At 37.0% G+C, this 27,306-nt stretch overlaps 1 protein-coding gene across 2 annotated transcripts in view; it reads right to left on the minus strand.

The window, feature by feature from the left end:
* Positions 1–27,306, minus strand: part of PDE4B (phosphodiesterase 4B) — a 449,115-nt gene that overhangs the window by 339,261 nt on the left and 82,548 nt on the right. The window contains exon 1 of one of the 2 annotated variants that reach the window (XM_047725773.1): positions 26,876–27,259. The exons of the other annotated variant lie outside the window; for it this stretch is intronic. Within the exon in view, the coding sequence (XP_047581729.1) occupies positions 26,876–27,111 (236 nt within the window). The 5' untranslated portion in view covers positions 27,112–27,259. Of the gene's footprint in view, positions 1–26,875; positions 27,260–27,306 lie in introns of those variants that run through there. 2 annotated transcript variants of the gene reach the window in all.

Consider the following 27,306-nt stretch of genomic DNA (forward strand, 5'->3'; position numbering starts at 1 on the left):
CATCCTAAGCTTGACATGTAACACTATAAAAATTTCCAGGGTACACGGTGAAATTAAAAGCATTAAACCGCTATGGTTAGTGGAAGACCTAAGTGTTTTACTGTACCTAAGCAGATAGGACATTTTGCTTGGTAGATACTGCAAACAGAGAATCAAAAGAATATGACAGCCAATTACTTATGAAATGGGGAACAGGGGTTAAGGTTAAAGTTTGCATCCCAGGAGACTTAGAGGATACAGATACAATGGGAATTAGGAGGCTCATGGAAGTGTTAGTCTGGAAAGAAACATGTACAGTTTCAAGCCTCTTAAATTTGTACTGTGGTAATCTAAATTGGTATAGCAGATTGTAGGAAAAAAGAATAGAAAGTATTATTTTCTTTCTTCTCCATTTTACATCTTAAATCTCTGTACCACTTTGTTCTTTGAAAATACCTATCCTTGATAAAATCTCAACTTCTACTATTTGTGGTACCCCAAATGCATCAGTAGCCCTCTACAGAGATCAGATTTTAGCTTATTTGGCAGTGTCAACTATCTATTCCTTTTTATGCACTACTATAGTGTTTTCCCCCCCATGGTACTTTTATACGAAAAGTACAGCTTTCTAATAAGTTGTTTGTTTTGCAGACATTACTTCTATCACAATCCTCCTTAAAGTACCAACTGTCTTAATATTATCTCAAAGCCTATTTTTTTTAACTTAGTGAGTTCTAATATGTTCTTGAGCCAAATCCTAAATGTTACCATATTGCAATCACTTGAGTCCAATTAGAAAGAACAAGGATGCAATAGATAATCAAAATGCTGATTTTCTCAAGAAGACTATTTGAATAGGCAAAAAACCTATAAATCCTTTACCCTCTTTCACATAGTCTTCAAAGTGGGGTGTATAAGGCACTTTTTTGAGATATAGATGTAAACCATGTATGTCGCATAAAATATTTTAAAATATGCCTATTTAGTATATATACATAATATTTTAGTTTAGTATTTCATATTTAAAATTTTAATATGTATTTAAAATAAATGCATACATGTTATTTTTGTATATACATGTCAGATCTGCTTGAATTTTTTACACTAATAAGGTATGCAATAAAAAAATTACATTACCGCTCTGGAGGACATTAGGATAGCAATATGCTCCAGCTGACATTCTTCTCTTATGAAGGAATACACCAAATTCACTTACACAGTTAACATTTGAAAAACACAGGTTTGAACTATGCCAGCCCACTTATCAGTACAGTACTGTAGATGTATCTTCTTTTCCTTATAATTTTCTTAGTATTTTCTTTTTTTCTATATTACTCTACTGTAAGCATACAGTACATAATGCATATAACATGCAAAATATGTCTTAATGCACTGCTTATGGTTTCGGTAAGGATTCCGTTCAACAGTAGGTTATTAGTAATTGAGTTTTGGGAGCAAAAGTTATATGTTGATTTTCAACTGCATCAAGTGTTGGCACTCCTAAACTCCATATTGTTCCATGATCAACTATATATCAAGAGTTCATCCATTATTTAATAGTGAAAAAGAGAAAACATAAGAATTTATTCATCCATATATCCATCTACTGATATAGTGGCTCAGTTGGTTAAGTGTACGACTCTTGATTTCAGCTCTGGTCATGATCTCAGGTTCATGAGCTCAAGCCCTGTGTCAGGCTCCATGATCAGCGGGGAGTCTGCCTGAGATTCTTTCTAATTCCTCTGCCCCCCCCATTTGCACACTCTATCTCTCCCTCTCTAAATAAATAAATAAAGTCTTTAAAAAAATCTATCTTCTTACTAAGGGAAAACACAGCATCTTTATTCATAACTTTATCATTTGTAGGTTAAAAAAATACCTTGCACATATGTGCCTGGTAAATTTTGTTGAATAAATATACGAATTGATCTCATTGGTATAGCTTCCTTAGAAAAAAATTGGAACAATAGATTTAAAGCCAGATACTCAGATGCTGGCTTAATGCAAGACCTTTTTAAGTGTTAAAGTTAGTCAACAGTGGAATGAACAACTGCTTTGGGAAGGGAGCTTCCATCTTTGAAACTGTTCACATAGAACCTGAAGGCCAATTGTCAGAGATGTGATGAAGAGTAATGGCTACCGGGTTGGGTAAGGAGTAAATGAGGCAGCATCTGAAGTATTTCCAACTCCAAGATATTGTAGATACTAGGTTTGTATTTTGAGAGACATTCTGAAATGCCCTAGTGAAAGACCTGACTGAATACTATTCAATGATACTACTTGTGTGGCCATTATTGATTATTTTTCAATCATCTAAAACTCTGCAAATACAAGCAACTCTACTCCACATTAATGGAGAATACTTGTATGGAGAATCTCTCAGAGTAGAGAATCCAAAAGTCAAGAGGCTGGCAGAAGTATGAGCAGTAGTGAGTCGGCAGCACAAAAGCAAAAAAAAAAAAAAAAATACAAAATAAACTCAGGCTGAAATAACTTACAGAAGTACTGATCAAAATATGTCTGATTGAGATCTTCCAGCATACAGTTTTTTCCTTAATATATAGATATTTCCTCCTGAGGTCAATTCACCAGTCAATACACTTAGGAAGCACAAACAGAAGAAACAGAAAATACTAACTCAGATCAGGAGACAAATCTCTACAATATTGCCCTAATTAGCCCTACCAGCACTGATCCTTCATTCCTGAGACTTTATCTCCAAAGCATCATTATTAAGTTTATACTTTCCCTCTTTGTTCTTTTACTACATAACTGGTTATTATTCTAATATTGGTTCATGCTTGCAATGTTTCTTTTCTCCCTCAGGTGGATTATAGGCTATTTAAGGAGAAAGACTTTGTCTTGTAATTAAATTCCCCCCAAATCAATGGAATGTTGAAAATGGTTAACATTTTCTCCACCTGAAATTCCCTCTCCTTTCTCCCAGATTGTCTGAACCCTTTCATTATACGGGGCCAGCTCTTGTGTGGAGTCTCTCATTCTATAGCCCTCATTAATAACTTCTTCTCTGAACTCTTACAGTGTTTGTTGTCTCTACCACCACTTGGAGCTAAACACACACCACCTTGTTCTTGGCAACACCTCCCCTATCTGAGCCAAAAAGATGATCCTTCTACTGGAGAGAAAGCAGGAAAACACTGGGAACCCCTGACAAGCTTATTTGTCTTCCTTGGTAGGTAAGTAACTTTGAAGAGCCAAAAAGTATTGTGTCCGTGATCTACTGTGAGGGACAAAAGGTTTCAGTATGATGAAGATGACATCCTGACACGACCGCTCAGTCTAATCATATCAAATTAGAGTAAAGCTGCATTAGCTATCTTTGTCGTTCTACCACAGTGACAGAATTAATCAGGTAGGCATTAGGCTAGGAAAACCAAAAACCTCAGTAAAACCTTACACAAAATCAAAGGCAGAGGTTACTGAGAACTCTCCAAGGTACCAAAGGATTATAACCATTTGGTCTACCCACCCAATGGCAAGAGTCCTGTTTCTCAGTGTTCTTCAAGAGACACAATTTATTTGCTTTATTTATGTATGACTTCCACAATTATGAGGTCAGGCATCTGCTTTAATCTGAATACTACTACACGTAGCAAACTGCTACAGTGCACCTATTTTCCTAACCTAATAATGATGGGTTCTTGCAACTAGCCGAGCTAGCTACACTGTGGACCAGCAACAAAATTTCCAGGCCAAATTTCAAACAAGCATTTAAAAAAAAAAAAAAAGCTGAATCTCCCCGACATTAATGAAAACTCTTGAAAGAGAAACTGTGCCATTGAGTATCAATATATGCTTATTGATAATGACTACTTAATTTTTCTTTGACTTCTATGTACACAGTCTAGTGCAGGTCTTGTCATGAGCGACCATTCAGAGAAATGCTGTTGGTTGACTGACTTAAAGTGAAGAATACAAACCTGGGGCTTGAATGATGCCTGCAAATGAACAAAAAAAACACATTTAGTGCTTGTATGTCTCTGAGTATATTATCTATTTAACTAGCCTTCCAAACCAGATCTGGACAGTCTTCCAGCTTAGATTTTGATTAGTGCTATCCAGTAGAATAAAATAAAGAGTACGGTTACATGTGTAAATATCTAATTGCCCGTGTTTCTGTATGCAAAAGAACTCTCATAGGAAACTGGTTTGCAAAGGACTGCACATAGGATGTGATACACTGAAAATAATTTTCTAAAAAGTATTTGCTGAACTATCCCATAAATTTGCAAGAGACATTTAAATAAGTCTATGTAAACTGTAAACTTATTCTAAAAATTTATTTTAAATAAATTAGGTATCAGTTCCTTAATTAATGATTTCTAGGCTAGAAAAAGCACTAATACACTTAGCTGTCAGTGCAATAATATCAAAATAAAATAGGCAGCAGACTACTAGCCCTAGGCAATGCTACTGAAAGTTTTCATCAGTATTAACCAGGTCATCAAAACTATATGTCATTGTATCAGGAAGAATCTGAATGTGAAAATAGTTAAGTACTCCTACCATTAATTTAAGAATGTAATTACACTAAAAAGCAGCAAAAACCTTAAAAATGGCATTTTCAATCTTATATTTTCATTATAAAATGTAACATTATCTAATTGTAACATCCTATAGCATTTTATTTTTTATAATTTATTTTTTATTTATAGATCACAGTCTATATCACAAACTCTTTTCATTATTATTGTACACATTTGTATCTTCCTTAGCACACAGTGGGACCTCAACTGACACTGGAGAAAGAGAGAGAGAGAGAGAGAGATGGCATTCTCCCCAGATTTAAAATTATGTTCCATTGACACATTTATAATACAGTATCATTTGAATCTGATAATGCTACTTCTTTCCAAAACATATCCTTAAGTTGAATTATTTGGAAGACCATCTAGGATGCTGATTGTCACCGTAAAACAGTTTCTAGGTGCCCAAATATTTTTGAGAAGGGATATTATTAGAATAAGAATCTCCTATTGGAAATGTCTTGTGAGACTTCTGTTTGTGTCTGCACAAGCAAAGTAAAGCACAAAACTGAAACACTGAATCGTAAAACCTATCTTGTCAGAACCTACTGTATTTTAAAAGTCAAAACCACATACTCCTTAGGCAAAAGTCTTTGTCTTACTTTCACTAAAACAGCTAAATAGGTCACACTGCAAGAGTAACAGTAAACTAAAAAGCAACTTTCACCTCAAAGAGTCTATGATCTGTGGAGAGCTATGTAAAAAATAGCCAGCTCCCCAGGTGCCAGTGTGTAAGTGGTTTTAAAAATACAACTGGAATAAATCAGTTAACTCTGATTTCCACATGCAAGTTTTTATATACTTGGTGAAATGTAAATGGCTCTTAGAAAGCACTCTTGGATAAAAATTTTCTTAAATCTTACTGAATAGTGAGTTATCTCCATTAAGCATCTCTGCACTTCACAAGCAGTAAGAGGGAATAATCAATAGTTGCTCTCACCTGAGCTTCTAAACCCCCAAAAAATGGGTTCTTTAGAGATTTTTACTAGGAAAGGATGACTTGTTTCATTTTATAATGTCCTAGAGAGGTCTCTGGTTCCATCATAAATGAAGTTTTAAAAACAAGAAAATCTATAGAAGCACCGGAGACATTTTGCTATTTCTATATTAGTAACTATGCTTGAACAGAGTAAATCAAGTTAGTGAGACAATATGATCCCATATGCAATTTTTGGCCACAGAGAATCAGTTGTTTACTACTGACATTGAATATATGTAGAATAAATTCAAACACTATTAGTTTATAGAAATGCTAAATTACTATCCTATGGTAACCACATACTTTTATTAGGTAGCTTCACAATACTGACACATCAGTATTGAACAAATTGTAGGCTAAGTCTAGTGGATGTGATCCTTTTTCCAGATTTATTTTAATACTCCATTAATTGATATAGAAATGGATAAATTAATTCAGCATATATATATGTGTGTGTGTGTATATGTGTGTGTACATATATACATATATATGTGTGTGTATATATATACATATATATGTATATATATAAACATATATATGGGCTTTTATATGCTAAACACAATGAAAGATGTTGCTTATCCAAGTATAATAAATTTCCTGCTCTCAAATCTTTGTTCTCATAGTCAACAGTCTGACAGAAGATGCCAAGGCTGTAAACCCCCAAAAAGCAAAGAAGTGTTTGTATGGGCACCATCTAAATTCATGAGAACCATCCTCCAGCCTTCTTGCTTGAAGCCAGTGCTCCCTACGCTAGCTAGTCCTACTCCCCATCCCACCCCCACTCCATTTGCATCTTTTCTCTGCAAGAACACTCAACAGAGCCTACACTCCTCTCCTTCAGTAGCTGCCCTGTGTATTCTGCCTCTTGGAATATCTCAACACCTCCTTCCACTCACATCTGACTTGGGGTTGAAAGCAAGCTGCATTGCTATGCTCCTTATCCATTTATTTCTGATCCGAAATCAATCAGTGAAGTCCTTGTGGAAGAATTGGAACTATAGGAAGCTCAGGGAATCTACAAAGTTATTGATTATTCCATTACTTCTTAAGATAGCCTATATTTCTTATTTCTCTTGTATGGTATCTCTTGGCTAAGGCAATTCATCCTGTTTCTTTTTAGATGCTCTTTGCCTTTTTCCTCTCACTGACTGGACTGCACTTGATACTGTCATTCACAATTGTGCCTAAAAAAATCATCTGTGCAATTTATATCTCTAATACCTGTACTCTTCCTTCCCCTAAAGGCAGTTACACTGGAAAGGCATTACAATGTGAATATATGTAACACTGCTGAACTGTATACTTAGAAATACGTAAGATGATAAATTTTATGTCACGAGTATTTTACCACAATTAAATTTAAAAAAAGAAAAACTGCATTGGTAAAGAGCAATGAGTGAAATGAAGACAATTCTCTCATCAGATTTGAAAATTCAAAATCCAAAGCATCATTTTAGGAATCGAAGGCCCTTACATATGGGTTATCCTTAAGTACTAGGACCCACTGGCATTTCTGAATGAAGAGCAGCCTCTCCACAGGCTACCATTGTGATTGGCCTTTGGTTTTACCTATTTCAAGTACATCAAACTCAGTCATTATTGTAAGAACACTTAGCTAAATGAACATTCATTGAGTGTCAACTCTAAGTCAAGCATAGTGCTGGGGAAGTTACGCAGAGTGTGCAGTTCAATTTTGGGAAAGTAGTAATAGATTTTTGGAAATTGGCGGCTGAACACACTCAATCATAGCATAGTTCAGTAGTTAAGAACACAGACTGGGGCCTGACCACCAAAGTTTGAATTCTGGTTCTGCTACTTGCTAGGTATGACCTTCTTGCCTTTTTGCCTGGCATTCCTCATCCTTAAAGTAAGGATACTAAAACTACTTTGTGCATAAAGTGGCCAGGAGGATTAAGTGATTTAATATTTATGAAGCTGTTAGAGCATTACCTGGCATATAGTAAGGGTTTCCCAAGGGTCCACTAAAGAAATTCACAGACATACACTGAGCACCTAACTAAATGGAAAAGTCCCTGCTGGAAGTGATGATGAACATTTGTTTGAACTGTGCCCTAGAACCTCCCATTTAACATGGCTTGTTGGCTATTCAAGAAAATATTCAAGTCCTTGAAAATATTCCCTCCATCTGTGATGACTGAGAACAGATTGTTTAATGAAGAGAAGAATGATGACTGCTAAGTCTCCTTGTACCAGACTCACAGGGTGGTCACTTCTCCTATCCTAGAGCTTCAAAACGTGCAGAAGGGGGAGAAGAGCAAACTGGTTGTCAGAGGGATGCATGCTGTGATTGTTTTCAGAGAGAAATACACCATTAAAATCAAGTGTTATTCTTAGGTTTAAAAGAAGAAAACAAAAGCAAACACCAAAATCCAAGTTAAAAAAGTATCTGCTCTATCAAGCCAGGGTCCTGGATGGAATTATAATGATGCTTTCTGAGCAGAAGCCTGAGCTGCATGACAAATGTGAGATCTTTTATGAGGACCAGATGGAGACATTAAATGTCTAAAGAATTTGAGAACATGTTAAAAATGAAAATCCCAATCCAAACACAATAACTGTGTCTGATGTGTGCTACTGCAAAACCAGAAAATATTTAGGACATAAACTCCTTAGAAGATTGTCTTTCACTGAAAACTAAACAACGCTGAAGAGATCCCAACTGGTGAAAAGTTGGATAAAATATCTTGCACTGAAGTTCAAAAAAAACAGCACTTGGACCAGAGCAAAAAGTGATGATGTAACTGCTGATATTTGTTATTATTACAATTATAAAACCTAGATCTCAACTAACAATGAGTTTCTTAACTGAATGCCTAGAAGGAAGAGGCTGCAATTATTATAACCTAGAAAAACAGATGTAAGTTCTGTGTTTATAGCAAAAACCAAAAATGTAGATTGTCTCTCATTTTGCTAACTTGTATTGCACATCTGTTCACATTTTAGAAATATCCTAATTGTTCTGACAAATGGTATGTGAGCAGGTTTGCTCATTCACAGTAATGCAACGTAATTACACTATTGTATCCAACAGTTGTATACAATATTGTATACACTATAATCATCCTCAGTCTATGACCCGATGGTAAATAGGGACAAAAATCAGTTTGTTTCACGTGCAGTAAAAATACAGACACCTTGGGGGGGGGGGGAATTAAGATATTCGGTTCAACAGCACTTACCAGTTACCCAAAAATATAAGATTACATTTATTGCAGTGATCATTTCACCGTAAACACATATATCAAATCATTATGTTGTATAACTTAAACTTATACAATGCTACATGTCAATTATATAATAAAACTGGAACTAAAATAAAAGAATTTGCCAAAAAAGAAAGAAATAGCACCTGGAATCAAAAAATTAGTCTAATATGATGACTCCAAATACTTTTTCTTCCACATAATGCATTTACAATTGTGATACTCTCTCCTGAAAATACTCACGTTACTGTCGCTGTTTTAATAGCCTGGTTATAGCTGGGGTAGGGGTGGGGGGGGATTACCGTCATGGTTTATACTCATGTGCAATTCCCAGTGCCCTTACTCTATGAACACCATATCCACGTCCATTTCTGACATTAGTGACATAAGAACAACTGTTCCAGTGTAAGTCAAAGAAACTTACTTCCAATTGAAAAATATTCACTTATTACTAACGCTGAAGATGGATCCACCTTTCTGCCTTTAGAAATATAGCTAAAGCACTAACCAGTTTATACACACACACACACACACACACACACACACACACATATGAACATACGTATTTATATATATATAAAATCTTTGAGGGATGATGAGGCTGATTATAACATTACATGATGCCAAAAAGTCTTATAGGAAGAAAATGGAAGAAAGTCAATGAAGTGGAAATTTAGGAAGTCATTGAGAAATGATGGAGTGTTAAGACACATTATAGAGGACTAACGTGGGAGTGTAAAGTGAAGTACTGGATATGAAAGGAAAGAAAAATAATTTCTACTTAATGTTTACTAGGTATCATATTATCTGACTTAACCTTCACAAAAATAAAATAAATTTGATGGCATAGTGGGTACAATGGGAGGAACAAAATGGATTATTAGCTCTTTTCCTAAGATCATAAAACTAGTTAATAATTCAATCGGAGTGTGAACTAAGGTTTTTATATTAATCTATTGTTAAATTTTAATATTTTTAAAATTTATTTTTGCATAAAAATTGCAATATTTACTTTTACTATTTTTATCTATCATGTGGTTTTTTTTTTTAAGATTTTTTTAAAATTTATTTGACAGATCACAAGTAGGCAGAGAGGCAGGCAGAGAAAGACAGGAGGAGGCAGGCTCCCTGCTGAGCAGAGAGCCCAATGCGGAACTCGATCCCAGAACCCTGAGATCATGACCTGAGCCGAAGACAGAGGCTTTAACCACCGACCCACTCAGGCGCCCCAATCATGTGGTATTTTAAATTATCTGTTCACATTTCTCTTTCCCATTTAACTTGGAGTCTTCAGTGCTTAAAACTGGGATACTTAAGGGCACCTGGGTAGCTCAGTGGGTTAGGCCTCTGCCTTCGGCTCAGGCCATGATCTCAGGGACCTGGGATCGAGCCCCACATGGGGTTCTCTGCTTAGCAGGGAGCCTGCTTCCCCCCCTCTCTCTGCCTGCCTCTCTGCCTACTTGTGATCTGTCAAATAAATAAATAAAATCTTTAAAAAAATTGGGATACTAAACCAGTCTGCTCAAGTCATTCATTCATTCATTCATTCATTCAATAAATATGCATTAACTGCTTACCATGGGCTCATTTGTTTTATAGGTTTAGGAGATTCAGCAAGATCGATACATAGATACACAGATAGAAAGCTATGATATGGGCATGAATATAGATGTGGATATAGATGTAGATGTATACATCAGGTATGGATAAGAACTAAACAGAAATTCCAGCAGGGTTAAGAATAGTAGGAAGGCCAAACAGAGAGTATTATTTTATATAAATGGTAAGTGAAGTCCCCTCAAATTACATGAATTGAAGCAATGACCTGAAAGAAGAAAGTGGGCCATGCAGATGTCCAGGAGAAATTCTTTTTAACAACAAAAAAGGGCACAGATCTTGATGGGATGCTGCATATTACTGTTTGAGGCCCAGCAAAGAGACGAGTATGGCTGGAATGGTGTGAGGGGAAGGAACAGAGTTTGAGAAGCAACAGGTTGAAAACAATAGGGCCTCCCAGGTATAGTACAAACAAGTTAACCCATAGTCTGGGTAACACAGTAGCCCATCTTTGAAAGATTCTGAATAGACAACTAGTACAACTGCTCCCATGTATAAAGAATCATCATGGCAACTACGTGGGGACTACGTTGTAAGGATGAAATCATGAATATCAGTTAAGAAGTTAATTTAACAAACCCAGTATGAGATAATCAGAAGGGGTGGCAGATGTGATAAAGAGAAGGAGTCACATTCTGGATACATCGTGAAAGCAGAGCTGATGGGATTTGCTGAAGCAGTGGAATGTGACATGACTGAGAAAAGCAGGAGTCATGGAAGACTTCAAGGTTCCTGGCCTGAGCAATGAGAAAAATGGAAGTGCATTTTAGTGAGATAGGGAACAGATGGCAACAAGAGCCAAGATGGGGTGAAAATCGTGATGTCAGTTTTAGATTTCGAGGATTTAGCAGTAAAGTTGGCCTTTGGATAGGGATCTAGTTCTGGACTTCAGAGAAGTCTGGTTAGAGATATAAATTTGGAAATCATCAGCATACAGGTATCATGAATAGAGCTATGGCTCATTTGCAGAATGACAGATATAATCTAATAGGACAGCAGATCGATGATGCAGGACAGAGCAGAGGTCGTGCAACAGCAAACCCTTTGAGGGTGAAGGAGAAAAAATGTAGGGCATGGTGGAAGGGTTGGCTTCAACGAGGTACACAGAGAATGGATCCACAGAAATAGGAAGGCAGGCAGGAAACATGGGCATGAACAGGTGGGCAGTAAATGTAAATAAATGAAAGGTTTGCCAATCCAACTGCAGGCCAGGGACATTCAGCCCATCATCTGGGTCTCGTGCCTCGAGGGGACTGAAATGCAGGTCCATCCCCCAAAATACTTCCCTTTGCCTCTGCTCCCCACGCGCAAAATTCTACAAGCAGAAATTAATTCTGTCTTAATGTTGATTTTCATAAAATGGAATAACACAGGAAACCCCCAGAGTCACTTATGCTTAAGTGTGAATGAATTTGTCAGGTCGTCCCTGTGAGAAAGCTTTCAATAAGGAGACATGAGAGTCTGAGAACCCTGGGGGTTTTCCCATAGGTGTTTGGAGTTGGAGGCTGAGAAGGAGGTGGAGTGGAAGAGTGCCACTGACTCTATGGAACGCGTCCATATAAATATTGTATAACCCTAAATCAGGACATACAGGGGCACTTCTTGGCGTACACTGTTGTAGCTGGGTTGGCTAGCATCAGGCAGTGGATCCTTCTGAATCTCAGTTTCCTCATTGGTAAATGGAGATAAGGAATACATGATATAATATGTATGCAGTATAGTTTTTAGTGTAAAAAATTTTAAACACCGCTATCTTGTATCTTTTTCTCTTGGAACATCCTTCCTGCTTGTTCACACCAGCAGACTACTTCCTAGTACACCAGTTCCTAGTTCCTCACTAGTGATTAATTGCTCAAAAAAGTAAGTCATCCTAACAGGGCCGATTCAAAGATCATAGACATTTGGAAAGAGGAACCGCACCACTGCTCTGTAAACCTTCTAGTTTCATAATCAGGTTGGCACCATTTAATAGTAGTGAGAGAACTCTGTATTTTATACTTGTATCCTTTTAACACATACCTATCAAAAAAAGTTATTGCATATGCCAAATAACTGTATACTCTCCTTGGCTGGATTAAAGCTCCTTGATGGCGAAATGTTATGATGTTTGCCTTATCCAACAATAAACATTTGTTGATTGGAATCCATACAAAAATGAAAATGCAAGGCACACATCAGAAATAATTCAGTCAGTGATGTCTATTGGGTTTTTAGCCATTGAAAAAGTACTGACACATACAACAGTGTTTTAAGAAACTCTAAACAGAAACATCTCAACTATCAGAGTACCTAGTACTTGGCAAATGCATTTTTAGCATTCACATAAAATATAAAATTCATTAATGCATCTTAAAGGGAGTCACATTTTTAAAAATCTTTTATGCCTAGAACTTCTTAGAAGCCTTTTTTTTTTTCCTTCTGAATGTCTCTGCCAAGTTACTTTGCAAAAAACCAAAGCACTCTACAGCCACTTGAATTCAATATGCATACCATAATGCACGGGGTATAAGTGGCAGAACAGGTAATCATTAATTCCACTTAATAAAAAAAGCTACCGGCAGCAAATATACAATGTATGTGCTCACAGGTCTTTTGGGATGCAGCTGGCATTAAAACTGAAATCCTCTGAATTCCAGGCAAGTACTGGGTTTATAAAGATAGCCCCCTCATATTAGACTCTGCAAATCTTTATTCAGATGAGGTAGTTGCTTAATTTAATATACAATTACCAGATAGGGTCCTAAAAATCTTATTTTATTAGTTTAGACAGAACCAGAAGCGTGGCATGATCCCCGTGAAGCCCCAAATCATTTTACTTTATTTTGCATTGTTGCAAAGCTTTGAATTTATCTGGATAGCAGACTTTCCAAGGATGTACAAATTTGCTTGAATAGAAACACCTGTCTTAAAGATACCTTTTACTGCCTTTCAATTGCTAGGAGACAGAATCAACCTGATCAATGATAATGTGAGAAGGAAGTCTGTGTCAAAAGAAAAGCAATAACTTTTATTTCTGTTTTGATGCCTAAATATTCTTGGAAATGACCAAGAAATCCAGAGCAATTTGATTTAAATGCTGGAAAGTCTTCTGGATAAATATTAAACACAACTTTCGCTGCCCTGAATACTGGTTATATGAGCTTTCTATTATCTTTATGCAGGAAGCACGAAAGTGATGTCAAGACCCATGGGGGCAGATAAGATCCAAAGTCACCATTTAGTCCAGCCCCTATCTCCATTACAGTCTCTCACAAAAGTGGTCCCACTGAGCAGAAACTCGTCTCTTTGGTATGAAATAAAACATCTGTGGAACAATGTGTGTGGTATTTAATAATGTTTACTAACAGGATGCTCTTTACATACAACCCCAATACACCTGCACCTTTGAGGCCACTTTATTTTGTAATCCTTAGCAATGGTTTATCATTATTTTGTGCTATAATCTCATCTTTGCTCTTCTTCCAGCAAAGCAGTTCCAATTCTTTATGTTTTTCAACAATTCTAACTAATTTTATAAATGTTATTCATGAATAGGGAAAAGGCTGTTTTATTTCTACTTTACTGATGAGGAACTTGAGGTTCCAAAAGCTTAAAGGACTACCTCTGCCCCATTCAGAAACAAAACAAAACAACAGTTTGTAAGTAGTGGCGCCAGGATGTATGTCTAGATTCTTCTGACTCTAGATCCTAAGCTCTTTTCCCATTGCTTCTCATGAATAAACTCTCTCATATAAACAAATAACTAGGAGGTTAGTTACTACCGACTAGGGAAAACAAATTCACTGACATTCTGGTCCTTGGAAAAGAACTTTTTTTTTTTAATTCAGTAAAAAGATATTTAAACTAACTTAAAGAAATAGTGTTTCACTGGCATCCAGTTTCACAATAGGATACAAGTATCAAATTCAAGAAGGTTACTGAAATCTTAAAGAATACAGATCATTTTATGGACAAAGTTCTTTGCAGTTGTCTTTGTAAAGAATGAAAGTCCTTAAACCCCATCACATGGTGACTTCTCTTTCATTTCAAATTTGATCTTACTGTGGAAAGAATAGCTCACATGGGCTTTAAGATAAAGTACGATCCTAGGAAACTAAGTATCCTATGAAACAAAATGATCTAAAAAGAATGAACATGTGCAACAGTCACTTAACAAAAACTTATTTAATTAAGCCCTGTCATATGAAATATTTAATTAATTTATATTATGATATATATGTTATAAATTTTTATATGGAATCCTAAACTATGGATACTTTAGTGACTTAATGTCTGCTGATTACCTGTCACTGGCTAGGGATTGTGTTAAGCACTAGACACACATTCATTTAATCTCCATAGGGACCTAATGAGATACAAGTAGCATTTTGTAAATTTAATTTTATGTAAATTCAATTAATCAATATATAGTATATTATTAGTTTCAGAGGTAGAGTTCAATAATTCACCAGTTGCATACACCACCCAGTGCTCATTACACTGTGCCCTCCTTAATGCCCATCACCCAGTTATCCCATCCCTCATCCCTCCGCCTCCCCTCCAACAACCCTTCGTTTCTTTCCTATAGTTAAGAGTCTCTCACAGTGGGTGCCTGGGTGGCTCCGTTGGTTAAGTGACTGACTCTGGCTCAGGTCATGATCCTGGAGTCTTGGGATCAAGTTCCACACCAGACTCCCTGCTCGGCAGGGAGTCTGCTTCTCCTGCTGACCTCTCTCCTCTCATGCTCTCTTTCTCTCTCTCTCTCTGTCAAATAAGTAAAATCTTAAAAAATAAACAAATAAAGAGTCTCTCATGGTTTGTCTCCCTCTCTGATTTCATCTTATTTTATTTTTCCCTCCCTTCCCCTACAATCCTGTTGTAATTTCTTAAATTTCACATGAGTGAAATCACATATTTGTCTTTCTCTGATTGACTTCTTTTGCTTAGCATAATACCCTCTAGTTCCATCAATGTCATTTCAAACGGTAAGAATTCATTTTTGATGACTAATATTCCATCGTGTGTGTGTGTGTGTGTAATACACAATGGGATACAAGTATCAAATTCAAGAAGGTTACTGAAATCTTAAAGAATACAGATCATTTTATGATCAAAATTGTTTGCAGTTGTATTTGTAAAGAACAAAAGTCCTTAAACGCCATACACATGGATATATATGTATATATCATATATATATATATATATATATATATATATATATATATATATATGTCACATCTTTATTAATGCATCTGTCAATGGACATCTGGGCTCTTTCCATAGCTTGGTTATTGTGGACATGGCTGCTATGAATATAGGGGTAGAGGTGCTCCTTTTGGATCACTATGTTTGTATCCTTTGGATAAATACCTAGTAGGGCAATTACTGGGTTGTAGGGTAGTCCTATTTTTAACTTTTGAGAAACCTCCATACTGTTCTTCAGAATGGCTGTATCAGCTTGCACTCCCACCAACAGTGTAAGAGGGTTTCCCCATTTTCCACATCCTTGCCAACATTTCTTGTTTCCTGATGTGTTAATTTTAGCCATTCTGACTGGTGTGAGGTGGTATCTCATTACGGTTTTGATCTGTATTTCCAGGATGCCGAATGATACTGAGCATTTTTCATGTGTCTGTTGACCATCTGAGATACAAGTAGTATTTTTCTAATTTTTCAGGTTCAGAAAGAGGAACTAAGCCAAGTTAAATGGTTTGCCTAAAACCTAGTGTCTGGTAAAAGGTGGCGTTAGGATTCAAATGCTATGCTCTGCACCAGACCACCCAGCTTCCCACAGTCCCTGTGTTGTTTTGGTAAACAAGAGCATGTTAGAGACACAACTCTGGTTCCTGACTGAACACAGACCTGGCAGAGAAAGTTGACAGGTGAAGAGAAAGGGCATAGTTAACCTCCAGGAAGGTAAAATATGCATTTGGATTTCAGTGGTAGAATCTTGGGAAGAAGGAGTGGGCAGCTAAGATACCAGCAAGAGAGAGTTGGATCCCTGAGTTTGGTGACCTTTCATTGGAGACAAATAGTCCTGATGGTGAGAGAGAGGTTTCCTATATAAATTGCTGAGGCAATGGTGACCCAAGTAAGCCACAGAAGCACTCTCAGACCTTCCGCACTCTAATAAACAGTCTGAGCTTATTAATTTGTGGAGGAAAAGAAAGTGTAGTAAGGAGACATTTTGAGATAAATAAGTTTTTGATGACATTGGAATTTTTCCAAAGCATTTGTTCACTTAATCCTATATTGGCTTTTTATATGTGGGATCTTGAAATAAACAAGGCATCATCTTATGCCCTTTTTTTTTTTTTTTGCATTTGCTATCAAGCTGATTGGTGCAAATGGATGGAATTACTTCAGTGTGGTTCTCTTTCTATCTCTTTCACACAGTGGACAATAACAAATGACTTTTCAAAATATCTTGGTGATACCAGCCAAAAAAGGTCATAAAGTTTCTTAAGAGGACATAAGCTATTCACACTGGGTCTTCTAATATGCATATCAGTATAATTACACACGGTTCATTAGAACGTGATTATCACATGATAACAAATAAGTGATATTTTGTTTCTTCAGTATATGGAATGGTCACACTGTGGATATTATAAAATTATTTCTTTGCAAATTCACATGCATTTTCACTCTCAAATTGGCACAGTCAATAACCAGTGATGCTTTTCAAACAACAAAAAATAATTTCTGCTTTAGCAACCAAGACTGACAATAACGTGAATGTCTGTGTATGTTTAGAGATTTAGAAAGTTATTTAATTAAACAGTAGCATCTATTGTGTGATTTATAATGGAGTACTATGTTAAGTACTGGAATACACTATCTTAGAAGATAAATAGCTAATAGACCAGATAGATAGCTATGTTCTTTAAATTAACACTTGAAAATATTTAAACATAAGGCTATTTTCTCCGTTTTGCAAATGAAGGAACTGAGGTACTGTACAATCAACTAATCTAAACTCTTAACAGCAAAGCCAAGAGAAAATAATGAAACCGACTAGCTTTCTTGGCTCCAGATAATATAACATAAAATGAAGATTAATAGTAATAAAATTCCAGATAACATCAAAATTATACAATCATAGAACCTCATGTGTAGTATATGAAGACATTATATAAGGTTCCATTCTAATGATACAAGTTTTATAGTTTTAAAAAAACAAATAACATCTCCTCTTGGGGAAAGAAAATTTAAATGCTATAGACATCCATCCTCTTAGAAACTGTTTCAAGCAACTAAAACCAACAATTTATCACAGGAAAAGTCAGAAACTATTAGAGATGCCTCTAGCCCTCCACTATGACTGTTCCAATAGTTGACTTTGAAAATGGTTACCCAGCTTATTATAACTTGTCAGTGTGCTACTATACCATTAAGAATTAAACTCAAATCATGACAGGAGAACATGCTGATGGAATGGAAATATAATTCCATACTTTAAAAACAAATATGAGTCTCTTTTCTTTGTTTTTATACATTTTATTTTTTTAATTTAATTTAATTTTTTTCAGTGTTCCAAAATTCATTTTTGTGCACCACATCCAGTGCTCCATGAGTCTCTTTTAGATCCCCAAACTACTGCTCTCCATCTAAATGTGCTCTCTTCAAAATAAAGAAAATGGACACACTGTTTTAGATATGGAGAGAGAAACAGAGAATAAATGCAGAAAAATATTACTAATTAGTAAATCTAGATAAAGGGTGTTCATTGTGCCACCCTTTCAACTTTCTGAAATTTTAAATCTTCACTCCGGGGATGCCTGGGTGGCTCAGTCGGTTAAGCGTCTAGCTCTTGACTTCAGCTCAGGTCATGATCTCAGGGTCCTAGGATCAAGCCCCATGCCAGGCTCCATGCTCAATGGCGAGTCTGCTTGGGATTCTTTCCCACTCCCTCTCTCTTCCCTTTGTCCCTCCCCTGCTCTCTCTCTCTCTCAAATAAAGAAATAAACAAAATATCTTTTTTTAAAAAATCTTTACTCTTAGTGACCTCTGCTCAACCCAGATACTTCCACCTTATGCCTCTGGCTTGCTGCCATTCCTGGACTTTTTTTTTTTTTTTTAATTTTATTTATTTGACAGAGACACAGAGAGGGAGGGACACAAGCAGTGGGAGTGGGAGAGGGAGAAGCAGGCTTCCCACCAAGCAGAGAGCCGGATGCAGGCCTCCATCCCAGGACCCTGGGATCTTGACCTGAGCCGAAGGCAGACACTTAACGACTGAGCCATCCAGGCGCCCTCCTGGACATTTTAGATGCATATAATTTTAATGTTAGAAATTGTCTGCAAATCTCTATGACTTTACCAAGCACAGACACACAAATTTTTCCTGTCTCCATTCATTAATCTCTTAGACTGGTGGTTTTCAACTACTTGGATATTATGGAATCTCTGTGAGACTCTTCCAAAGTTTTCCATGGTTCCAGTCATCCATGTTGCTTATTTTGCCTGGGACCAGAATAAAGATTGTGAACACCCTATTTTTCAAGGAATACCCAAATGGTTCCCAGCACACTGATATTCTAGAAAATGCCATTTGAAAGAAGTCGTTTTCAAAAAAAAAAAAAAAAAAAAAAAAAGTCATTGTCTTGGAGCCATACTACCCCTCCCCCTTTATTTTCTATCTGTGTAATTTACAGTAAGCCTGAGTCGTGAGGGGTATAGGTAAGAGAGGACAAGTGGGTCTGTGGGAAGAGCATGACCACAAAAGGTCTAGAGAAGCAGTCATTCTTATTCTCCCTCAAAGAGAAAATGCCTCAGTTCTAGCAAGAAGTAATCTGAGACGGTTAACAAATTACTTTTTTTCCCCCTTTTAACTTAAAATACACAATGAGATTGAAACGTATCTGTGTCAGACAAATTACTGGGAGTGACAGAGGTCTCACCCTCCAAGTACAGAAAAAATGAGGCAGTGCCAAGTGAAAATTTTCACTCCTGCTGATGTCTTTTCTAAAGGACAAGGGTTATTAATTCACAATTTCCTCACTCTGCAAGTCATGGGCTCTTACTTCCAAATTCCCTGTGGGGAAATCCTACAAAAAACTCAAACAGCCACAGCTCTTGCTACTGTTAATATTTTAGGTGTTGCATCAGTGGGAAAACATAGATAACTAAACATTTTGATATGTAATAAGCAAACGTTTTAAAGGCCGAATAGCAAATAGATTCCTCTGTACAACACTTCCACCCAGTTAATAAGAGATATGTAGAGCTTTCCTGAGCTGAAGCACCAACTGTGCTATTTGATTCATGAAGAATAACCAAATAAATCACTGTACAGTGCTCCGGACAAATATTTACTTTATAGCATTATAGGCTAGGTGGTAGGATTTGTACAACGTGACTTAATTAAACAGGCTACCATGTAAAACACTCAGTCTCCAGCGAGATATTGTAATTAACCCTGTATCTGTATTACCCTAGACCACAAAATACTTAGCAAGCTGGAGTGGCCCTACTGGCCGAAAGGGTACACAGCCGGTGAGAGATGGATGGAGTGTTTGTAGAATGAGTTTAACTAAGCTTCCTTTTCTCTTCCCTCGTATCAGGCCAAAGGAAAGACCTTTGAAGAACAAAGAGCAAGGACAGGAATCAGAGCCATTCCTTCTTTTATCTTTTTAACAAATATTTATGAAGCGCCAGCCTTGCTTGTAGGTGGGTAGGATGTGGTAAAGAAGACAAAATCCCTGCCCTCGTCTAATTTAGAAAGGTTGACAGATAACAGAGGAAGAAAAAAATATATATAACAAATGAGCAGATCTTTCCAGGTGAGTATTTTCAGGTGGTGGTAAGTGCCAATAAGAAAAATAAAGCAGAGGAAGGGACTGGGAGGTAAAAGGGTGCCTTTTTTCTTTTTTCTTTTTTTCTTTCCTCCCCCTTTTTTTTTTTTCCAGATGAAGGGTCAAAGAAGCCTTCTTGAGCAAGTGACATTTTAAGGGAAGCCTGAATAGAGGTAAGAGAGTGGGCCATGTCCCCATCTAAGGGACTAGCCTTCCAGGCAGAAGGAACACCAAAGGCAAAGGCCCAGGAGTGGAAACATGTGAGGTTTGTTGAAGAACAGAAAGGAGGCTACTTTAGCAGGAAAGTAGCAGATGCGGTCACAGGTGGCCTGAAGCTGGATAATGCTGGGCCTGGTAAACCCTGGTAAGCATTTGGGGTTCTTTCCTGAGAGTCATTTAAATGCCTCAAGCATAATATTGCTGGTGTCTTTACAGTGATGTTAGAGAAGAGGGCATCTATAAACATTCAAGGAGAAAAACTGGGAGACCACAGAAGAGGGAAGAATGAGAAAGGAAAGCAAATGGGATTTCACGAGGGGGGATAAACTCTAGCAGCTGGTCAGCGGGCATGCTTCCCAGATCACCTTCCAGCATGTGTCTTGGGAGTTGTCATCATTACTCTACAAAGCCCCTTTTACAGTAAGTATTTAAAAAATTCAATATATTGAAGACTTGCAGACACTGAAAGACAAGGAAAACACCATTTATAGACTTCCATTACTGAGAAAATGCTTGCTCTGATTAAAGCAATAGACCAGGCTAGGAGGCATAGATTTCTACTGGCATTCAGTTCAGTCCATAAATGAAGATAATTTCTGTAAACACATATACAACTCTCCAGGACAGACACGAAACACAACATGAGCACCTCCAGCAAATTAGGACCAAGCAATAGGTTTTTCCCAGACGCACCATCCTCCCAAGCACCTCTGCTGATTGTCTGATGCATTTGGGGACCCTGTGGATCAGCTAGCACCATGCATGGCATCATGATGTAGATGATAAATGTAAGGGGATACCAAATTTACATACTTGCCTCCCGTTTTCCATAAACAGTAATTTGTTAAGTCACAAAGAATGTCATCGGCACAGTTTTCAATGTTATGGGATATACACACTAATTAGAAGCCATTACTCTCAAATGCACATTCTTTTTCCCCTTGCCTTCTAATCTCCTCATCCACCAATCCATTCTCCACCAAGCCTGCCAAGTCTCTTACCAAAGTAAAAGCTACTTATGGCCATCCCCCTCTCACGACCTTGCAGTGGTTTCCCACTGATGATGGAATAAAGCCCCATGTCCTGTTCCTAACAGTGAAATCTCTAAAGTATCGCTCCAATCTACAGGCACTTCCTATCTTTGCCACCTTGTACCTCATGCTAGTGACTCCAGCGAACTTTGCTCACTCTCCCCCATGCTCTGAGCCAAATCCCAGGTCAGCCCCTTATTTGCTGTGTAACCCTGGGTCCTCCTTGTGCATCACTTCTTTTCCTATAAAATGGAAGTACTCACACTGTATACTCATAACTCATGGGCTTCTCATGGGCCTAAATAAATATACTTAGAATAATGTCACATACACGGCAAGTGCTAAATAAACATGAGCTCTTATTATTGTTATGGATTAATGGAATTTCCTTGTTATTATTTCTCTGACCAAAAAAAATGGCCTTCCTGCCCACTCTTCTCCCAGAAAACTCCTACTCATTTATCAAGACCCCACAAAAACATCACCTCTTCTCTAAATCTTTCCTAACACATTGACTCACTTTCTAGTGGTCTTTAATTATTCTGTGCTCTCATGATACACTGGGGCATCACTCTTCAAAAGCATTATTTGCACAACATTGATTAATTATTAATACATAAGTTTGCTTGCCAGGCAGTATATGAGTCCTTTGAAGTTCTTTGAAGGCAAGTATATGTCTTTCTCATTTTATATCTCCTAAACCCAGCGTAGGGCCTGGAGCACAGTAGTCTTCCAACAAATGTTTTGTTCAATCAACTATTCAATCAGTAAATATGTAAGGACACACATATTTCTCAAAAATTTTCCAATGTTGCTTGGAAATATTGCGAGGAAACTGAAGAAGAATACAAGGCATAGATTTAGCAGGTTTAGCTAAGAAACTCGGCCTCAACTGCATATGTTTATTCCCTAAATTGTGCCTAAAACTTGGCAAAAGTCAGGCATTATTCACTGGTTTGTTTTTACTCTTCCCCTAGTCATTCTAGTATTGACTTGTCAGGCAGGAGCTCCTTACAGTATGAATGACGTCTTTTAATACATTTGCATTCAATTATTAGGCACAAGAGTACACACTTCATGAACCTTTGTTAAAATGAGGGAAGAGTCCCAAGATATAGGTAGAACTCAATGGGGGGAAAGGGAAAAAACTAATACTAACTGCAAGCCAAGGAATATTGCTCCTTGGACAGGGACATTCCCAGGGGCAAGCATGGATAGATGGACAGAATGCGGCACTCACCAATACATTTACTCTTCAAGAGGGGAGTGCTGGGGGAGGTGTGTGGGGAGCCCAGAAAGTAGTGAAGGCCATCATCAATAACTTTCTTCACAGCATCATTTGATGGTGGAGGAGAACCACTGACTATAGTGAGAACATCAGCAAAGAATAGAAGGTTGAAGAAGCTGGACACTGTGGCAAGTGCCAGTCAGGAGAAAGCAGGCCACAGGAGTCAGGCAGAATAAGATAATGCCTCAGAAGCTGTCACCCTTTGGGGTTAGGGAAAAATAATATGTTGACCTAAGGACTTAATTTTCCCACTCCCTAACATTTCACTGACACTTTGCAATGTAAGATGTGTTTTTTATCGATATATATTTTTAAAGATTTTATTTATTTATTTGACAGACAGAGATCACAAGTAGACAGAGAGGCAGGCAGAGAGAGAGGGGGAAGCAGGCTCCCCACTGAGCAGAGAGCCCTATGCAGGGCTCAATCTCAGGACCCTGGGATCATGACCTGAGCCAAAGGCAGTGGCTTTAACCCACTGAGCCACCCAGGCGCCCCTCGATATTTTTTTTATATCATCTAACAATGAGTGTGGCATCTACTACTGGCGTTCAAAACTGCAAGGAGAATTTGGAAATTTGGGATGGTGATTCAGTCAAATTAATGGGTAACAAAGTAGATGTACATGGAAGAAGCTAAAGCAATTGAGAATATTTTTAAAATATCTACAACATCTAATCTTGCAAAGAACATGAATTTAGAGTACTCTTATGCTCCAAATGAATCTTAAATGAGATAATATACAAGAGCATTCTAGCAACTAATTTAAATACAGTAAGTGTTGGAAAGCATATAGGTAGAATCAGAATTTCTTCTTGCTCACAGCAATGCTCAATTCTGTATGTTGAGGGTATAAAAAAAATAATTCTTATGGGACCAGTTAACCCTGATCTTTGGATTCATGCAGGTCCTTTTTTTTCTTAAAGATTTTATTTGTTTATTTGACACGGAGAGAGAGGGGGAGCAGCAGGCAGAGGGAGAGGGAGAAGCAGCCTCCCCGCTGAGCAGACAGGGCTCAATCCCAGGACACTGGGATCATGACTTGAGCCAAAGGCAGGCACTTAACCAACTGAGCCACCCAGGTGCCCCTCATGCAGGTTCGTATAAGCGTTTTCTTAGTATTTTACTGAGGACCAAAAATCAGATTATAAATATTGTTATATACAGACGGATGACCATCCAGAAGAATTTTCTAATACCTGGACTATGAAGTAGTGAGACTGTGTACCAGAAGAGATTATAGAACCATTTTCTCCAGAGTCATAATAAATAGAGCAGATTTTCATATGTCAAAGATGGAGTAATTATGGTCTGCCCAAGGGCAAAAGGAAGCAATGAGATAATCACCCAAATTCCTTCCAGATTCAGGATTGTTTAAATAGTCTGATTAGTGACAACCCACTGGATATCTACTTCTGTTTTCAGATATTTTAAAAATAATCCCAGAGTCAATATTTCACAAGTGTTTCTTCAATCTTCTGCCATTAGCCCACACTTCATAACTTGGGTTTTCAAAACCAGAACTACACGTTCTTCTGACCAAAATATGAAATCTACAAATAACTAAAGATAAAAAAAAATTGTTCAGTGGGTTTGGACATAAACTGCATCTTCTGCTTGCTTAGTTTCATCATGAAAATTACTTTAATTTCAATGCTGGAATCAAAACAATCCAGTCTTCTTAAAAGAAGCCTACTGTCTACTGTAAAGTAATAACATGTTTTTAGAGACTTCTAAGTGCATATCTTGGAATTTCTAACTTAAATGCATGGTTTGGAAAATACCAATCATTGATCGTGAAAGGATGGTTACATTTCATCATGACAAAGAGGCAAAAATAACGTACTTACACTCTTATTTACTCATGTAACTATTACATATGATGCTAAAAAAAACAATGTTTTAGATAAGAAAAAAGTCATTCAAGTACTAAGATATGTGTATATTTTCTAAAAAGAAATCTTCATGAAATGTTTCACAAAAATAAATTTGAAAAATACTAAACATATAGCGAAATAAAACAACAGAAATAAATGTGACTATGAACTTAATCAGGACTTGGAAACAAACTGATATAGCTTTACTAAGAATGATAAGAAGGGGAGTATGTGAGTTGAGAGGGGGAAAAAAAGTGAAAATGAATCATGGCCATAACTAATTTTATTAGTTTGATGACTAATGGATTCTTTAAACCTATATTATGGTACATTATAACCAAGTCATGTGTTTTAAAAGGGGGGGGGCAGTTCTGACAATTTGCAGAAATTTTTGTTTTAACTCGGCTAGAGGATCACTCCAATAGCGTAAATTAACTTAGATGTCATTTAATTGTTCTTTTTGTAACTGCAAGAAAATTTATGTAATGCATGAGTGAAACTGGCTCTTTCATCACTTTAAAATTTGGGTTCTTTTGAAAAGAAAAAAATCCGGTATTTATAGCTCATGTTCCTAGCACATCAAAAATCTATTCTCAGTAAAAGAAAGGTTACATTATTATATTCAGAAACTCTATAATAAGGAAAATATTACCAAAATTTTAGGAAGATTTACCATTATCTGAAAATTAGCTTACTAAAATTAAATGTCCTTCTGGTCAAAATAATGGTTGATATTAATACAAGCAGTAAAACATGTAAGTCTGTTAGTTAATTGTACATTTTCCATCTTTGTTCTTTTTATGAGAATGAATTATACCCACATCCCTTCTCCCATTCAGTTATACTACTTAGCAAACTATATGAAAATACTCACATTAGGGTAGAGTAAACCACAAGAGAAAGGAGTTCTTCAGTACATACTTATATATAAATCTCTATATACCTATGCTGCCATTGGTAGGCTTTAAAAAACTAATCATGTGCATTCTATGTATGAAACTATAATTAAGATTTAATTCATTAAAAAGATGACCAAAAAAATTCTCCAATGAAGCAATTGTATGAGCAGTAGTCCATTTTCAGAAAACAAAAATAACTGCATCATTTTTAGCTAGGTAAAATATGCTTTAAGCTAAACACGTGGTACCCATCAAAGGCAAGCTATATATTACTAGGAGTAAGTTGAATTTGCCAAAGCACTGTGCAGTGTATGAGACAAACATTTCGGAAGAGTGGAAAGCAGAATGCAAGTAAATATTAATCTGCAAACCCAGACATCCTCGGTTTATAATGCTGGCACCTAACATGCAGTGATAAAAATCACTGTTAGAATTGTCAGAAAAAAAAAAAAAAAAAGAACTGTCAGAAGTACCTACCTGCTCCCTTTATTGCAATGGTCCTTATTAAATAAAAACTATACAGATACCCAGTTTTGAAGGGTATCTTTATCTGAAAGAAAATATATCCTTCAGAGAAATCTGAAATGCCCTAGCACTGATGATGAAAGTTTATTTACTTTCTAGTGGGCTTTTTCTTACACTTCATTATCATACTGATTTAAGGAAGCTCCCCCCTTGTATGTAACATACATGTTAAAGGTGGCAGATTCAGTGCAATTTTTATAGAAAGTTCTTGAATGTATTAACTTGCTATTCCTAAGTAAATGGGGGAATTTACTTATTATTGCCAATAAATCTGAAGTTCTTTTTTTTTTTTCTTACAAGAGGCTCTTAAAGAAAATAGCAATTTGAAACCAAATCAGACTAAATAACCATGCCATTTCAGAAGTGGGAACTTTGTTCTCCCTTTCCCTAAGTAAAGTCAATAGATCAAAAACCCACTAGTCTCTACACTACAAACATGGCAATGCAACAATGAAGTTTGACCTTAAACATTATCTTAATAAATAAACTAGGACTAAGCTTAAAATATTAATTCTCCTATCAAAAATACACTACTGAAAAATGTCAACAACAGCCACCAAACAAACCCCCCCCCCAACAAAAAGTCAGCTCTCACCTCAACAAAGATTAAAGAAAAACCTGAATGTTTACAACTCCTTCGGTATTTAATTTACCTGGAATCAGCTAGGTATTTTTTATAAGCAGTAATCTTAAAGACTCCCCACAGTTAAAGGCTTATTTTATCTGGAAACAGCTTGGCAGCACAATGATAACTGAATACACAGTACACTGTGTCTTCTCCAGCGGACTCATTCTCCATTCATTTCACACTCATGGTATGCATTAGGAACAAAATTCAAATGTTCTGTTTTCTACATTTCTGAACTACAGCCACTAATGACAAGCACTGCAGACACCTCCAAGTCCCGTCTTACCATGTATGAGCCACAGTGAAGCGCCGACGTTGCCGGATGCTTTTATTCACCAGCAACTTTCTGAAAAAGCATGGTGAGTTCCTCGGTGAACTGCGTGGAGAAATTTTAGGAGATGTAGGTCTGTTTCCCGGTAGTCTCGGAAGCTCGAGTTCTAAGTGCATTTGCTCCTTGAAAGTCTTGATGTAAACCTCAGATTCAGAAGCAGTAAGTTCTTTTGAAGACTCTTTGGCTGTCATGTCTTATATGGAGCGCTGGCTTTCACCACCCAAAACAAAAACCTCAAACATAGCAGAGACACAGCTGCAGGTTAGGAGGCTGATGAGTCTGCAAACTGTTTTCCAGTTTAATTTCAGAAGCCGCGGCTCCCGTGCGTGAGCTGCTTAGAGCAAGAGCAGCATACTCGAAGAATGGCAAGTCAGGCTGTCACAAGG

The sequence above is a fragment of the Lutra lutra genome, chromosome 4 (genome assembly GCF_902655055.1).
Source record: "Lutra lutra chromosome 4, mLutLut1.2, whole genome shotgun sequence".
Taxonomy (NCBI): domain Eukaryota; kingdom Metazoa; phylum Chordata; class Mammalia; order Carnivora; family Mustelidae; genus Lutra; species Lutra lutra.